Source organism: Rhinoderma darwinii, chromosome 7 (genome assembly GCF_050947455.1).
Source record: "Rhinoderma darwinii isolate aRhiDar2 chromosome 7, aRhiDar2.hap1, whole genome shotgun sequence".
NCBI lineage: Eukaryota > Metazoa > Chordata > Amphibia > Anura > Rhinodermatidae > Rhinoderma > Rhinoderma darwinii.
In genome coordinates, this window is record NC_134693.1 from 45,364,307 (window position 1) to 45,382,433 (window position 18,127).

Consider the following 18,127-nt stretch of genomic DNA (forward strand, 5'->3'; position numbering starts at 1 on the left):
GTAGTACCCTATACCTTCATAATATAAGACTTCCGATTCCAATATCCTGCAATGACGTGTAGCACCCTATACCTTCATAATAGAAGACTTCCTATGTAATGACGTGTAGCACCCTATACCTTCATAATATAAGACTTCCTATGTAATGCGGTGTAGCGCCCTATATCTCCATAATATAAGACTTCCTATGTAATGACGTGTAGCACCCTATACCTTCATAATATAAAAGACTTCCGATTCCAATATCCTGCAATGACGTGTAGCACCCTATACCTTCATAATATAAGACTTCCTATGTAATGACGTGTAGCACCCTATATCTTCATAATATAAGACTTCCTATGTAATGACGTGTAGCACCCTATACCTTCATAATATAAGACTTCCTATGTAATGACGTGTAGCACCCTATACCTTCATAATATAAGACTTCCGATTCCAATATCCTGCAATGACGTGTAGCACCCTATACCTTCATAATATAAGACTTCCTATGTAATGACGTGTAGCACCCTATACCTTCATAATATAAGACTTCCTATGTAATGACATGTAGCACCCTATACCTTCATAATATAAGACTTTCTATGTAATGACGTGTAGCACCCTATACCTTCATAATATAAGACTTCCTATGTAATGACGTGTAGCACCCTAGACCTCCATAATATAAGACTTCCTATGTAATGACATGTAGCACCCTATACCTTCATAATATAAGACTTCCTATGTAATGACATGTAGCACCCTATATCTCCATAATATAAGACTTCCTATGTAATGACGTGTAGCACCCTATACCTTCATAATATAAGACTTCCTATGTAATGACGTGTAGCACCCTATACCTTCATAATATAAGACTTCCTATGTAATGACGTGTAGCACCCTATATCTCCATAATATAAGACTTTCTATGCAATGACGTGTAGTACCCTATACCTTCATAATATAAGACTTCCGATTCCAATATCCTGCAATGACGTGTAGCACCCTATACCTTCATAATAGAAGACTTCCTATGTAATGACGTGTAGCACCCTATACCTTCATAATATAAGACTTCCGATTCCAATATCCTGCAATGACGTGTAGCACCCTATACCTTCATAATATAAGACTTCCTATGTAATGACGTGTAGCACCCTATACCTTCATAATATAAGACTTCCTATGTAATAACGTGTAGCACCCTATATCTTCATAATATAAGACTTCCTATGTAATGACGTGTAGCACCCTATATCTTCATAATATAAGACTTCCTATGTAATGACATGTAGCACCATATACCTTCATAATATAAGACTTCCTATGTAATGCCGTGTAGCACCCTATACCTTCATAATATAAGACTTCCTATGTAATGACATGTAGCACCCTATATCTTCATAATATAAGACTTCCTATGTAATGACGTGTAGCACCCTATACCTTCATAATATAAGACTTCCTATGTAATGACGTGTAGCACCCTATACCTTCATAATATAAGACTTCCTATGTAATGACGTGTAGCACCCTATATCTCCATAATATAAGACTTTCTATGCAATGACGTGTAGTACCCTATACCTTCATAATATAAGACTTCCGATTCCAATATCCTGCAATGACGTGTAGCACCCTATACCTTCATAATAGAAGACTTCCTATGTAATGACGTGTAGCACCCTATACCTTCATAATATAAGACTTCCTATGTAATGCGGTGTAGCGCCCTATATCTCCATAATATAAGACTTCCTATGTAATGACGTGTAGCACCCTATACCTTCATAATATAAAAGACTTCCGATTCCAATATCCTGCAATGACGTGTAGCACCCTATACCTTCATAATATAAGACTTCCTATGTAATGACGTGTAGCACCCTATATCTTCATAATATAAGACTTCCTATGTAATGACGTGTAGCACCCTATACCTTCATAATATAAGACTTCCTATGTAATGACGTGTAGCACCCTATACCTTCATAATATAAGACTTCCGATTCCAATATCCTGCAATGACGTGTAGCACCCTATACCTTCATAATATAAGACTTCCTATGTAATGACGTGTAGCACCCTATACCTTCATAATATAAGACTTCCTATGTAATGACATGTAGCACCCTATACCTTCATAATATAAGACTTTCTATGTAATGACGTGTAGCACCCTATACCTTCATAATATAAGACTTCCTATGTAATGACGTGTAGCACCCTAGACCTCCATAATATAAGACTTCCTATGTAATGACATGTAGCACCCTATACCTTCATAATATAAGACTTCCTATGTAATGACATGTAGCACCCTATATCTCCATAATATAAGACTTCCTATGTAATGACGTGTAGCACCCTATATCTCCATAATATAAGACTTCCTATGTAATGACATGTAGCACCCTATACCTTCATAATATAAGACTTCCTATGTAATGACATGTAGCACCCTATACCTTCATAATATAAGACTTCCTATGTAATGACATGTAGCACCCTATACCTTCATAATATAAGACTTCCTATGTAATGCCGTGTAGCACCCTATACCTTCATAATATAAGACTTTCTATGTAATGACGTGTAGCACCCTATACCTTCATAATATAAGACTTCCTATGTAATGACATGTAGCACCCTATACCTTCATAATATAAGACTTCCTATGTAATGACGTGTAGCACCCTATACCTTCATAATATAAGACTTCCTATGTAATGACATGTAGCACCCTATATCTCCATAATATAAGACTTCCTATGTAATGACGTGTAGCACCCTATATCTCCATAATATAAGACTTCCTATGTAATGACATGTAGCACCCTATACCTTCATAATATAAGACTTCCTATGTAATGACATGTAGCACCCTATACCTTCATAATATAAGACTTCCTATGTAATGACATGTAGCACCCTATATCTTCATAATATAAGACTTCCTATGTAATGACGTGTAGCACCCTATACCTTCATAATATAAGACTTCCTATGTAATGACGTGTAGCACCCTATACCTTCATAATATAAGGAGCATTGGATTATACCTGGGGCTACTCCGGGATCGGGAAGGAGGGACAATCCAGAAATCATTGCTTTATGGTGCTCACAGCACAGGAAGCTCTTGTCAATCACATGTACAGTCTCAGGTTCTACCTTGTCGTTTGCTTTCTGCTGCTTCTTCTTGTCTTTTCTCTTCTTTTTCTGACCTGGAAAAAAGGGAAATATTGTAACTAAAAGTAGTCAGAATGATGAGTCCATTATAATAATTCTACTTGTTCCCCACATCATGTTTGACCAAAAGCATGTATAGAATGGTTTATTCAGTATGATCATACTCCGTGTCTAACAATTCATTCTTTAAAATATGAGATTAACCACCGGCTGTTACCGTCCATGCCCACAGTACTGTGTGTGGTAATTGTAAAGAACATGAGAAAATGGACTAAAAAATGGTTTAATGGTTTTATCTAATAGAAATCCCAAAAAAATGCAGTAAATATCCTGCACGGTGCAGTTTCAGGAAAGAGTGAAATTTATAGAAATAGAAAAAGAATCCAGAAACATGACAGGCACTCTTTGGAAGGATGAATAATTGATATTAATTTATTGTTTAAATATTAATTGATAGGAAAAATGGTAGAAATAATTTTCCAAACATTGTACACATAATAACTAAAACCACCACTTGGCCAGGTTCCACAATGGATACACATAGACTCTATTCCTATTCCAACATTCTATATATTGGCTATACAGTTCTATGTATTGGATTAGATATGCAAAAAGTATATCGATAACCCATCACATAGTACAAAACAAATGACGTGGAGGGAAAAATGTAAACTAGTTATTGAAACCTAGCAGATTTTTTCTTTTTAATTCCAATAACCGCTTGACTTCGTTCACACTTGCAGCTTTTGCATATTTTGAAGCATAGGTCAACACGGTCTATCCTGTCTAGCCAATACATAGATGGGGGATATTGTTGGAATGGGAATAGAGTCTATCTGTATCCGTTATGGAACCTGGCTAGGTGGTGGTTTTAATTATGTGTACAATGTTTGTAAAATTATTTCTACCATCTTTTCTATAAATTAATATTTAAACAATAAATGAAAATAAATTATTCATCATTCCAAAGAGTGCCTGTCATGTTTCTGGATTCTTTTTCTTTTACTATTTCTATAAAGATGAGAAAATAAAGGAGGCAGAGTTGCTGTCCATTTTTATACATAGATCATGCTCCGTTTTGACAACAAGTATAGATGCACATGGATAGACTGACACTGTCCCTTTAAGCGATCCCACTCTCTCTGGCACATATAAACAGGTGATAGAAGAGCGGTGGAGCTTTGCGAGTTATATACAGGTAAATAAGGTATGCGTCGTCACTCCTATATGTCACTTAGAAAGTAAAAAACTTTTATTCCATAAAATACATTCAAGGCATGATGAGGAAGTTGTACCCTGGCCAGCAAACAGCCATGGGGGGGTTTGTGGGTAGGTGAATCTTTTTAACCACTGACGTGTAAAAATATTTTTGTCTCCCATATCAAAGATGTTAATAGCTTTTAAGTTGGTCCCCAAAACGCAAAATACCACACATATTCCATCTTGTAGTTCTTACCGCTGTGAGTGTTACTTGGCAGTAGCCGAGCCTCAGACTGGACTACATTTTGGTTACTGAGGAAAATAAGGCGCCTAAAATAGCTTGTTCCATCTCCTCGTACATCCTCCACCACATACTCTCCACTCAATTCACTCCTGCCACGATATTGGACTGTTCGGATTCCAATGTCTCCACCAGCGGACAAAAATGGAATCTGTGCAAAAAGAGAAATCCCCCTTATAATGTGATACCAGAAGCTGGACACAGATGTGAAGTTATCAGTTAAAATCATCTTAATATAATATATTTTCATACTGGATCCGAACAGCTATATACAGGAAAATACAAGTATACCAGAGATAAATGGAGGTCTAACAATCTCTAAACCTGCATATACTCTAGTCCAGGGGAAGGCAACCTTTTTTGGATGGCGTGCCGATTAAAAAAAAACTTTCAAAAATAATAATATCAGAGATAAAGTACTCAGTGTGCCATGTAAAAAAAAGCAGGTCATATAACACAAACTGTTACCTTGCATGTGATATAAATCAATGAATTACAGTAACTCTTCAGTGTGAGGCTTGTCCCTGACTTGCTTTGAAAAAATGATCCATCTGTGGTGAATATGAGGTGACTTTGATCTGAACAGAAGCCTCACAACTGAGCTGCAGTAAGTCGCTACATGAGGGGTTGAGGATGGAATTCATGTGTGAGAAGATCCGCTCACACAGATACTCACAGGAGAGAGCGGCTACTAAACACCAGCTTGTGGGGGGGCTGCTCACAGGAGAGAGCGGCTACTAAACACCAGCTTGTGCGGGGCTACTCACAGGAGAGAGAGGCTACTAAACACCAGCTTGTGGGGGGGCTGCTCACAGGAGAGAGCGGCTACTAAACACCAGCTTGTGCGGGGCTACTCACAGGAGAGAGAGGCTACTAAACACCAGCTTGTGGGGGGGCTACTCACAGGAGAGAGCGGCTACTAAACACCAGCTTGTGCGGGGCTACTCACAGGAGAGAGAGGCTACTAAACACCAGCTTGTGGGGGGGCTACTCACAGGAGAGGCTACTAAACACCAGCTTGTGGGGGGCTACTCACAGGAGAGAGAGGCTACTAAACACCAGCTTGTGGGGGGGCTGCTCACAGGAGAGAGCGGCTACTAAACACCAGCTTGTGCGGGGCTACTCACAGGAGAGAGAGGCTACTAAACACCAGCTTGTGGGGGGGCTACTCACAGGAGAGAGCGGCTACTAAACACCAGCTTGTGCGGGGCTACTCACAGGAGAGAGAGGCTACTAAACACCAGCTTGTGGGGGGGCTACTCACAGGAGAGGCTACTAAACACCAGCTTGTGGGGGGCTACTCACAGGAGAGAGAGGCTACTAAACACCAGCTTGTGGGGGCTACTCACAGGAGAGAGAGGCTACTAAACACCAGCTTGTGGGGGGGCTGCTCACAGGAGAGAGCGGCTACTAAACACCAGCTTGTGCGGGGCTACTCACAGGAGAGAGAGGCTACTAAACACCAGCTTGTGGGGGGGCTACTCACAGGAGAGGCTACTAAACACCAGCTTGTGGGGGGCTACTCACAGGAGAGAGAGGCTACTAAACACCAGCTTGTGGGGGCTACTCACAGGAGAGAGAGGCTACTAAACACCAGCTTGTGTGGGGCTACTCACAGGAGAGAGAGGCTACTAAACACCAGCTTGTGTGGGGCTACTCACAGGAGAGAGAGGCTACTAAACACCAGCTTGTGTGGGGCTACTCACAGGAGAGAGAGGCTACTAAACACCAGCTTGTGTGGGGCTACTCACAGGAGAGAGAGGCTACTAAACACCAGCTTGTGTGGGGCTACTCACAGGAGAGAGAGGCTACTAAACACCAGCTTGTGGGGGGCTACTCTCAGGAGAGAGAGGCTACTAAACACCAGCTTGTGTGGGGCTACTCACAGGAGAGAGAGGCTACTAAACACCAGCTTGTGTGGGGCTACTCACAGGAGAGAGAGGCTACTAAACACCAGCTTGTGTGGGGCTACTCACAGGAGAGAGAGGCTACTAAACACCAGCTTGTGGGGGCTACTCACAGGAGAGAGCGGCTACTAAACACCAGCTTGTGTGGGGCTACTCACAGGAGAGAGAGGCTACTAAACACCAGCTTGTGTGGGGCTACTCACAGGAGAGAGAGGCTACTAAATACCAGCTTGTGGGGGCTACTCACAGGAGAGAGCGGCTACTAAACACCAGCTTGTGTGGGGCTACTCACAGGTGAGCTGCACTGTGTCTTTACCAAGCACACAACACAGCGCCGAGAAACACAACCAGCAGGGCAGAGTGGCGCTTTAATCAGCAAACTAAAGCGCTGCTCTGCCGTCCTAAGGAAGCGTCGCTCTACCCCCGTGTCTCCCCACCTTCTCCCTGTGTTCAGCGCCGCAGCATACAACGTCCCTGGACGTGGGGAGAACGTGCCAGAGATCAAGGCCCCGGGTGTCGTAGGTTGCCGACCGCTGCTCTAGTCTGTGTTCTCAAACAGTAACTTGGGGTCCACATATGGCCATGAGGCCCTCTTTTTAAGGCTCCTTTGCTGCTGGCAGTTGCAAATATTAATGTAATGGACATCATAATATTACTGAAACTCCGCTCAGGGTCAGAACCACATGGATTGCAGTTGACACCAGGCTAAGGCCTCATTCACACGGCAGGGTTTCCCGTCCGGGTGCCGGCCGTTCATAAATCGGCCGGCACCCGGCTGCATTAGGAATGATAGACCCCTAATGGGGCTATTCACACGACCGATTTTTTGACGGCCGGAAAATCCGGCCGTCAAAAAATAGGACATGCTCTATCTTTGCCCGGGCACCCGGCCGCCCGACTCCCATAGAAGTCTATGGGGCCGGGTATTACACGGCCATCACCGGAATGTGTTCCGAGTGATGGCCGGGTTTCCCGTGGCTTGCGCTCTATCTCCTCCTCCTCACAGCGCAGAGTGCATGTGAGGAGGAGGAGTTGATGCCATTCTGACGAATGGCATCGCTGCACACTGTGTGGCAGGGCCGGGGTGTACAGCAGGTGGAGGGAGCGCTGCGCTGGCTCCCTTCCCCTGCTTGTTAAAAGCACCCTGGCTCGGCGACACCTTAGATGGCGCCGCTAGTAGCAGCAGCTGCTGCGGCTGCTACTACTGTAGCGACGCCACTATAGCAGAGCAGGGAGGTATCTCCCCGCTCTGCTATGTGCTAGCCGCACTTTAGCTCCTTGAAGGAGCGGAATCCCCGTGTGTTCGGGGATTCCGCTCCTGGACAGAGCGCTTGATGTCTCTGTCCATATCTGGGCAGTGACATCAGGGGAAACTCCTGAAGCGGAATCCCCGAACACATGGGGATTCCCCTTCAGGAGCTGCCGCTCATGTCACTGTCCGGATCTGCCCGGCCCGGCACGGATGCATAACTTTATGCAAACCGGCCGGGCAGAATGGCCGATTTTACCGGCCGGCACTCGGGCTCGGACCCGACCCGGTCGTGTGAATCCCGCCTAAGGCTTCATGTCTGGCTCTTAAATCAGGATCCTATAACCAGTACTTGGCACTACAGTCAGCACTGTACAATAAACTTTGCACCAGCACTGCTTGCCATATTGACATTTTTTTTAATTTTATTTAATTTGTCGCTGGCTCTAAATTGTCTCAGGACTTCTATGGGATCACCCGCTGTAATGATAATGATGTCCTTAGGCCTTACCTGCTGATTATCAGGTAATCCTGGAGGAGCGAGTTCCAGTACTTTGGCAGACAACTGTGACTGAATAGCTTCCATGCCTTCATACTGCTGATCTCTATGCAGGGCTACAAATAGTAGACGACGGAATCCAACACTCCCTGCCAATTGCCTCCGTCCCGTCTCTGAACCAAAAAGCCACTCGGTTTCCCTTCCTTGTGGAACTGTGAAATAGGTACAAGATTTAGGAGACCGCAATGAAAGGGATCTAATAACAGGAGCTTATGACAACAGATTAACTATCAGGCCAGTTTCACACAACTGTAATATAGCTGCATTTTAGTTTGTGTATAATGGCCTACCCAGACCCCGCAGTTCTAGATCACTATAGGACCCTATGATGATCTAAGTTTGGTTCCGTAGAATCGCAGGCCATAATACAAGAGCTAAAATGCAGCTGTATTACAGTTCTGTCAAACTGGCTTTATACCTTTTATTTGACACCATTTTATGGTTATTAAATGTGGGTTTATACGAGATAATTTAATTTGACCTGGATTTCACACTTCTACAGACCGCAAAGCTACAGAGGATACTCACTGATAAATATAGCAAAGTGATTGGAGTGAGAAAGTCGTATCGTTGGACTATCCACCACATGAAAGGTATAACGTGTTTTTCCAGATACCCCATCACATAAGTCTAGTGACACCTCTGGAGAACTCTGGTTTTGGTTCAGGCGATTTCGGATCAGGGCGTAGCGCTGTCTTTCCTTCACCGTGTCCATTAGTTCACTAGGACTTCCATAGCGCACAGACTTTCCACCCTCATCATCGGGCATCATTTCTAAGACCTGAGGGAAACCTGGCATCTCCTTGACTTTAGTCATCACAAATACAAACACTGGCAAGGGAAACTGGCTGCCAGACTCCTTACTGCTGCTTTCGGAGACCTGGTGGACACGAACCATCCATCCACCTTGAGAGAAGTGTGTGACCAACTTCTCCAGTACATGGGCTTGAGCCAGGGATACACAAAGATAACGCCCACCACACTGGAGGACACGACCAACTTCAGTCAGTAACTTAGTAGCAGTTTCCAGAGTGCCAGCTTCAGTGTCCGTGAGTATTGCATCCAGTGTCCCCTTATCTAGCACAGCCTGGAAGTGAGAATCAGTAAATGTAGTCTTGGTGGCATCCATCAGTTGGTAAGTCATGTTGGGCCGTCGAATGGAATTGCGCCCATTCATCTGACGAATGACCACCTCACTCACATCAATGTTTGTCAGATTTTGGCACCCGGCATCATGGAGCCGTTCACTCAACTCTGAGTTGCCACATCCCACAACCAAGACCTAGCAGAAAAAAAACAGGACATAAAACCAAGTTACTGACAGGTCATGACTGCACCGGTATTCGCTCAAAAACATTCTTGTCTGGCAGCTCCACTCGTGTATTGTGAATTGGACACACAAGGCATAGACAGGAGCTCCACCATAAAAAATATATTATAAAGTTGCATAAATAGCAAATCCATAATACTATTATAATAAACTCTTTCTTTATCCACAGGGGAGCTGTGGTATTAGGCCTCATTCACATCTGCGTTGGAGGCTCCATTAGGAGCCTCTGTCGCAGATCCGGCCAAAATGACCAGAAACAATAGCGCAGCATGGTGTTCTATTGATTCCGGTAAGACAACAGACACCTACCGGAAACCATTAAAGAGGTTTTCTGGTCACGAGGCATTTTTTTATACTGATGAGATATCCACATGATAGGTCATCAGTGTATGATCGGTGGGGGTCTGCCACCCGGTCCCCACACCGATCAGCTGTTTCGGATGTCTTCTGCGCCGGGAGTTATACAGTGTTCAGAGCCAGAAGGCTCCGTACACTGTATAGCGGCCATGCTGGGTTACTGCAGCTCTGCTCCTATTTACTTGAATAGGAGAAGAGCTGAATTAGTGCAGCATGACCGATATACAGTGTACGGAGCCTTCTGGCTCTGAAAACTGTATAACTCCCGGCGCAGAAGACATCCGAAACAGCTGATCGGTGTGGGGACCGGGTGGCAGACCCCCACCGATCATACACTGATGACCTATCCTAACCCCATTAAAGCCAATGGGTTCTGTCGGTGCGTCTGGTATTTTTGTTGCTCTGCTCCTAGAAAGGAGAAGAGCCACAGAAATACCGAACGCAGACGTTAACAGTCTTAGGCCTCATGTACACGACCGTAAAAACTCCCGTTATTACGGGTCGTAATTACGACCCCTAATAACGGGCTCATAGACTTCTATTGGCGACGGGTGCCTTCCCGTTTTCTCACGGGAAGGTGCCCGTGCCGTTGAAAAAGATAGAACATGTCCTATTTCAGGCCGTAATAACGGCACGGACAGTCCATAGAAGTCTATGGAGCTCTCGTAATGACGGGTGGCTACATGTGTGCACCCGTCATTACGGCAGCGTTGCTAAGCGACGTCAGTAAATAGTCACTGTCCAGGGAGCTGAAAGAGTTAACTGATCGGCAGTAACTCTTTCAGCACCCTGGACAGTGACTACCGATCAGTATAAACCTGTAAAAAATAAAAATAAGACGTTCATACTTACCGACAACTTCCAGCTTCCTCCAGTCCGGTCTCCCGCCCGTTGCCTTGGTGACGCGTCCCTCTCGACATCCGGCCCGACGTCCTGGATGACGTTTCAGGCCATGTGACCGCTGCAGCCAATCACAGGCTGCAGCGGTCACATGGACGGCCGCGTCATCCAGGGATGTCGGGCTGGATGTGAAGAGAGGGACGCGTCACCAAGACAACGGCCGGGTAAGTATGAATTTCTTTAACTTTTATTACAGAAAAGGCTGTCCCTTCTCTCTATCCTGCACTGATAGAGAGAAGGGGCTGCCGATTAGTGCAGTGCTATTTTGCCGCCAAAAACGTGCTCGTAAATACGGGTGGAATACGTGTGACACCGGACCCATATTTACGGGCACAGGTTCGTAAATACTGGTGCAAAACGGGTGGAATACGTGTGACACCGGACCCGTATTTACGCCAGTATTTACGGGTGGGAAAAAATACGGTCGTGTGCATGAGGCCTTACACATGCAGGACTATAGTTGCTCTACAGACCCGTGAGGAGATTGCAGGCTGGTTTTATGAAACCCGCAGCCTTTACTCTGCTCCTACAAGTCTTACGGCAGCCATAGGGAATTTTCCTCAACACATGCATGTGATAGTGGAGGCTGCCGATTTAAAGAGGCTCTGTCACCAGATTATAAGTGACCTATCTTCTACATAATGTGATCGGCGCTGTAATGTAGATCACAGCAGTGGTTTTTATTTCGAAAACGATCAATTTTGACGGAGTTATGACCTATTTGAGATTTATGCTAATGACTTTCTTAATAGACAACTGGGCGTGTTTTTTATTTTTTGACCAACTGGGCGTTGTACAGAGGAGTGTATGACGCTGACCAATCAGTGACCAATCAGCGTCATACACTTCCCTCCATTCATGTACTCATACACAGCGTGATCTCGCGAGATCACGCTTGCTGTCACTTACTCACACATTAACGTTACTGAAGTGTCTTGACCGTGAATAGACATCGCTTCCAGCCAGGACGCGATGTTTATTCACAATCCTGACACTTCGGTAATGTTTGTGTGGGACTTACAGCCCCACAAGTTCACACTGTGCTGTCATTTACATCGTGATTTCGCGAGATCACGCTTGCTGTGCTGTAAGTCCCACACAAACATCGCGTCCTGGCTAGAAGCGATATCTATTGATGGTCAAAACACTTCAGTAACGTTAATGTGTGATTAAGTAACAGCAAGCGTGAATGGAGAGAAGTGTATGATGCTGATTGGTCACTGATTGGTCAGCGTCATACACTTCTCTCCACAACGCCCGGTTGTCTATTAAGAAAGTAACTATAAAAAATCCCAAATGGGTCATAACTCTGTCAAAATTGATCGGTTTTCGAAATAAAAACCACTGCTGTGATCTACATTGAGCCTCTTTAAAGGGGATGTCCCATGGAAATTAGTTATCACCTATGACACAGGATAGATAATAAAAGTGTAATCGCTGCGGGTTCAACTGCTGGGACCCCTAGCGATCATGAGAACAAGGGTCCCAGTTCCTCCATTTGAATGGAGTGATAGACATGCGCACTACTCTCTATGGGACTAATGGATAAAGCGGAGTACAGCACTTAAATGTTTTTTTGGTACGACCCCCTTTACAATTGGAACTTGAATTAGGCTTCACACCCCCCCCCCCCCCCATGCCCCATATGTACACTTATCTTGGAAAAATGTGCAAGTAAAAACTTCTCTTTCCTTCCCCTCCTTAGGCTAGTAACAAGAAAACGTCACTTGCAACCTAGCGTGACTGCAACGTGACAGTTGCAGAAAAACGAAATTTGCTAAATTTTGGGTCGCAAGCGACATGGCTTTCCATAGACGGATATGAAAATTGTGTGCGACAGGTCTTAATAAGGTCATGAAAAAAATACAAGTCGCAGTTGCAACTCACACACAAAAAGTCACGCAAATCTAAGGCGATTTCAAGGCATGGCGCAGTGTAGTCCTCGTCTAATACAGATTACACCAGAATAAGCCTGCAGGATCAGCCAACAACCAAATCTAATGTGAAAGGACTTTAATGCACATGTATTGGGGAACTTTACTGCAATTGCCATGTACAGATGTGGTGGGAAAATCCAAGTCATGACAAGGCATGCTGGGGCTTGTAGTTCCACACACTTTGCAGCACCACATATATGAGCAGGGAAGAGAGTGGACAGTAGAGGGCGCCGGTCCCACCTTATCTTTAGGTTTAATGTATTTGTGCAGCACACCGCACAGCTCCAGGTAACCTCCATACCACTCAAACGCCCGCTCCCCCCTGCGCCTGAAGAACTGCTCCCAGTACTCGCTCGAGGAGAACTCCTTACTACTCCTCGGTAACAGATTCATCGTACTGACGTCTGTTGTATCTCATGCCTCTGACACATGTGCCGCTAACACTTCCGGGTCACTCTGCCCTCTAAAGGAGTGAACGGAAGCGCTAATGCGGATTGGTCAGTGACTTGGAGGCAGTGACTTCTTATTGGACAGGGGGCGGGGACTATACTGTGGTTTACGTTCTGGTCACACCACGTGCTTTATGTTATGAGGCGCTCGAAGTGATCTGTGTGTCAGAAGTGTCATGTCTGTAAGTGGGCGGGGCGTGTTCATTGCCAAATAGTATATGATGCAGTAGTAGATTTTAGATCCAGCTTCAGTGCCTTACAGAACTTCTCCCTACAAATGGCAAGGGTGGAAGCAGCTTTCACTTACAAGACATGACTAACTCACCTGGCTCACTGTTAACCCTATTTAACCCCTTTTTGTTCCACCCCTTTTACAATCACTGCTCCGCTCCCCCATCTTTTGTCTGTCCCCCTGCGGGCACTGCTTCCTCCATCAAACACTCCTACGGGCTCCGACTTCAATGCCATCCCACAGAAGGATTCCTACTGCCCTGGCATGACATCCTTAATACCCTTGCAGACCATAAGTGCATGTCCCAGATGCCGCCTTGGGTGCTTGCTGCAGGTGCCACCCTAAGGGTATGTTCACACGGCCTATTTACGGACGTAAATCGGGCGTTTTTGCCCCGAATTACGCCCGAAAATAGCGCCTCAATAGCGCTGACAAACATCTGCCCATTGAAAGCAATGGGCAGACGTTTGTCTGTTCACACGAGGCGTATATTTACGCGCCGCTGTCAAATGACGGCGCGTAAATTGACGCCCGCGTAGAAGAAGTGACCTGTCACTTCTTTGGCCGTAATTGGAGCCGCTATTCATTGACTCCAATGAATAGCAGCGCTAATTACGGCCGTAATTGACGCGGCGTTCAAGCGCCTGCACATGCCGGTACGGCTGAAATTACGGGGATGTTTTCAGGCTGAAACATCCCCGTAATTTCAGCCGTTACGGACCCCCGCCGTGTGAACATACCCTAACAGTCCGGTCTAACGGTCTGCTAGACAAGTTCTACATTGTAGCTCATATAGTGGGATCCCAAGTGAGGGAACGCCCTCTATAACGCCCTAATATGGCATATGGACAAAGTTGTGCTGATAGGAAAACTTCTATAGGGTGTATTCACAAGCAGAAGATTTGTTGCAGAAATTTCTAGGACTAAAAATCTGTTCCATACATTAAAGGGCCGTGTTTACATTTGTCGGAGGCCGGGTTATAGATCCTGTCACATTTCACCGGGAAGAATAGCAGTGCAGTGGGACCCGAGATTGAGGGTCCCCCGACTTCACCTTATGCGATGGTCGCTCCCTGCCGTGTCCAGGCAGGGGGTCAGAATAGAGGTGGTCGGGGGTGAGCTACACTGTTTCTGTAAGGCTGGGTTCACACGACCTATTTTCAGACGTAAACGAGGCGTATTATGCCTCGTTTTACGCCTGAAAATAGGGCTGCAATACGTCGGCAAACATCTGCCCATTCATTTGAATGGGTTTGCCGACGTACTGTGCAGACAACCTGTAATTTACGCGTCGTAAATGGACTGCCTCGGCAAAGAAGTGCAGGGCACTTCTTTGCCACGTAATTTGAGCTGTTCTTCATTGAACTCAATGAAGCACAGCTCAAGATTTACGAGCGTCTCAGACGGCTCGCAAAATGCGAGGAGGAGCATTTACGTGTGAAACGAGGCAGCTGTTAACAGTCTGTCTTTTCACACGTAAATGCCTCTCATCGTGTGAACATACCCTAAGGGTATGTTCACACGAGGGCGTCCGTAACGGCTGAAATTACGGGGATGTTTCCGCCTGAAAACATCCCCGTAATTTCAGCCGTGACGGCATGTGCAGGCGCTTGAACGCCGCGTCAATTACGGGCGTAATTGGCGCTGCTATTCATTGGAGTCAATGAATAACGGCTCCAATTACAGCCAAAGAAGTGACAGGTCACTTCTTTGACGCGGGCGTCTATTTACGCGCCGTCATTTGACAGCGGCGCGTAAATATACGCCTCGTGTGAACAGACAAACGTCTGCCCATTGCTTCCAATGGGCAGATGTTTGTCAGCGCTATTGAGGCGCTATTTTCGGACGTAATTCGGGGCAAAAACGCCCAAATTACGTCCATAGTTAGTGCGTGTGAACATACCCTTACTCATTCACTTCTATGGGCGTTACGGAAACAGTGGCCATGACAACAGACGGGATCAGGGGGGATACCTGATCTCGAGATAGGTGTGGGTAGCAGAGCTGGGACCCGCATCTACAATAACAGTAAAGTATCATTCTGAAGTGAACATTTTTTTTTTAAATCAATATTTTATCATATTATAAACCAGTTTTAAATAAATTATTATTTTAAAAAAAAACAACAACTTTTTAAGATACAACTTCAATGTATCCTGTATACATAGAAGTTGTATCTTGCCGTCACAGCCGAATCCATCAGGTCAGCTGCACTGACGGTTGTGGATATCCTGTGGACATGCCATAAATGCCTGAGTTGGAAATAATCCTTGAATGGTTTTTTTTCTGCAGTATGCACATGGAGTTCTGCAAGCCCAATTCAAATGAATGGGACAGTCCCAGAAATTTCAGCTACAAATCAGCCACATGTGAATATAGACTTAAAGGGGATCTGTCACAAGAATATGCTGCCCTATTAAAGGGCAGCATATTATTATGACATGTTTTCTGTGCTATAATACTAAAGGGCACAAAAATATTGTGGCATTAATATAACAGCAGCGAAACTGAATAATTATGTTTGCTGGATTATGAGCCCAGGACTCCCCCGCCCACTCTAATGATTGCCCTGTATACATGGGACAATGATCGGGTGGAGGAACGCTCGTTCCTGATCAATGCCCGGTGTAAACAGGGCAGCGATCAGCTGATGAACAAGCAAATCCTCATTTGACTGATCATCTGTTATATGCCATAAAAATCATCGCTAGTTGGAAGTCTCTCTGTGTAAACAGGATGTACTGCCGACATGATGCAAACGTATGGGGATGAACGATTGTAGTAACGATCGCTCACCCCCATACTTCCAAACATAGCTCTGAGTGGAGCAAACTAACGCCGATTGAGCTGTATTGTTGATCGGTGCTCGTTAATAGGTGGTAAACTTGGGCAAATATTCTGCTCGGGTAAAACCACCTTGACCACAAGTGATTGGTGCGCGGGACAGGGCTGGGTATATAAATACAGCAGGCTCATAACTATTCTATCTCAGCGCCAATTATACAAACGGCACAATATTAAATATGGCAATTTTGATTCCGCAGGAGGCTGACAATACCTCCCAACTTTCAAGTATCACAGGGGGACAACAGATGCAGGGCGCCACCGCCTCAAATCTTTTTTCTTTTAGGCCTTGCCTCTAATCCCACCCAGTCCCTGCCCCTACACACCCGGTTCAGCCCACACAGTATCATGCTCCTATAGTGCCTCCCACACAGTATAATACCAAATGGCTGCCCCATACCATATAATGCCCACATAGATTCTCCCATGCAGTATAATGCTCGCACAGATGCCCCCACACACAGTATAATCCTCGCACAGATTCCCCCACACACAGTATAATGCCCAAACAAATTCCATCATACAGCATAATGCCCCATATCTGCCCCCATGCAGCATGATCCCCCATACTGTATAATGCCCAGGCAGATGCCCCCATACAGTATAATGCACCATAGCTGACCCCTTACAGCATTATGCCCCCATACAGTATAATGCCCCCCTAGCTGCCCCTAGTGCCAGTGCCCACATATAAGTTGCCAGTGCCCATGTAGATAGCGCCCTATATAGTATCAGTCTCCATGTTAATAGTGCCACACCCCCCTTGAAGAAAGCGCTACCCCCTGTAGATATCGCCATTGGGACTTCCTCTAGGGGCGGAATCCCCAGCCAGAGCATAGGCTGGGGATTCCGCACCTAGAGGGAAGCCCTGCTATCACTGTCCATATATAGACAGTGACGTCAGTAGCTACTCCTTGAGCGGAATCCCCGTTGCCGACTCTGGCTGGGGATTCCGCTCCAGGAGGAGCCCCTGATGTCAATGTCCATATATGGACAGTGACCTCAGGAGTTTCCTATGGGAGCGGAGTCCCCGACCAGATCATTCACAACAGGGATTCCGCTCAGCCACTGACGTCACTGTCTATATATGGACAGTGATGTCAAGGGCTTCCCCGAGCATAGCGCTTAAAGTATCGCTGCGTCCGGGGAGTCCTCCGCGAGTGGAGGAGCTCCCTCTGCTCTGAACCAATTCTGAAGCAGGGAGCTGATGGTTCTCTGCTTCAGTATTGGGTTAAACTGTACATACCCGCCCGGAATCTGGGACGATTGCTTGGTAGACTCTCCCCATATAAATAAACATGCATGCTTCTGCCGAGCGTGCGTGTTCATGGTGAAGTCGTGAAAAATAGCTATCCACCGAACAAGCAGTCGGCCACCATTGAATCTGTATGGCCAGCTGTAGGCTGGAGTTCCATGGCAAAATCTTCACCAAAAAAATGATAAAACGGGGTGGTACATGACATTATTCCGTTTGCTCCATAATTTCTATGGACTTGCACCTTTTATGGTGCAAACTATATAGAAGATTTCAGTCAATTATTTAAGAGCAGGTAACCGGTCCTTGAGAGTAAACACTACAGCAGCTTTATGTAGAGACACCATATTGTCAGTGCAATCGTCTGCGCCATTTTACTGCCGACATAATTCGAAATCTTGAGGCGATTCCGCTATGCTGGTTCTCATTC

At 45.4% G+C, this 18,127-nt stretch overlaps 1 protein-coding gene and 1 long non-coding RNA gene across 5 annotated transcripts in view; one reads left to right on the forward strand and one right to left on the reverse strand.

Moving 5' to 3' along the window:
• METTL13 (methyltransferase 13, eEF1A N-terminus and K55) overlaps nt 1-18,075 on the reverse strand; it is a 29,350-nt gene extending 11,275 nt beyond the window's left edge. The window contains exons 1-5 of one of the 4 annotated variants that reach the window (XM_075833297.1): nt 17,942-18,075; nt 8,922-9,675; nt 8,346-8,545; nt 4,634-4,829; nt 3,051-3,212 (exon numbers count right to left, since the gene is read on the reverse strand). In XM_075833297.1, coding sequence (XP_075689412.1) covers nt 3,051-3,212; nt 4,634-4,829; nt 8,346-8,545; nt 8,922-9,570 — 1,207 coding nt within the window. In that variant the 5' untranslated portion in view covers nt 9,571-9,675; nt 17,942-18,075. Of the gene's footprint in view, nt 1-3,050; nt 3,213-4,633; nt 4,830-8,345; nt 8,546-8,921; nt 9,676-13,157; nt 13,374-17,688; nt 17,710-17,941 lie in introns of those variants that run through there. The other 3 variants (XM_075833296.1, XM_075833295.1, XM_075833298.1) reach the window with 3 other exon arrangements.
• Nucleotides 1-18,127, forward strand: part of LOC142657846 (uncharacterized) — a 484,403-nt gene that overhangs the window by 399,770 nt on the left and 66,506 nt on the right. The window lies entirely within an intron of this gene.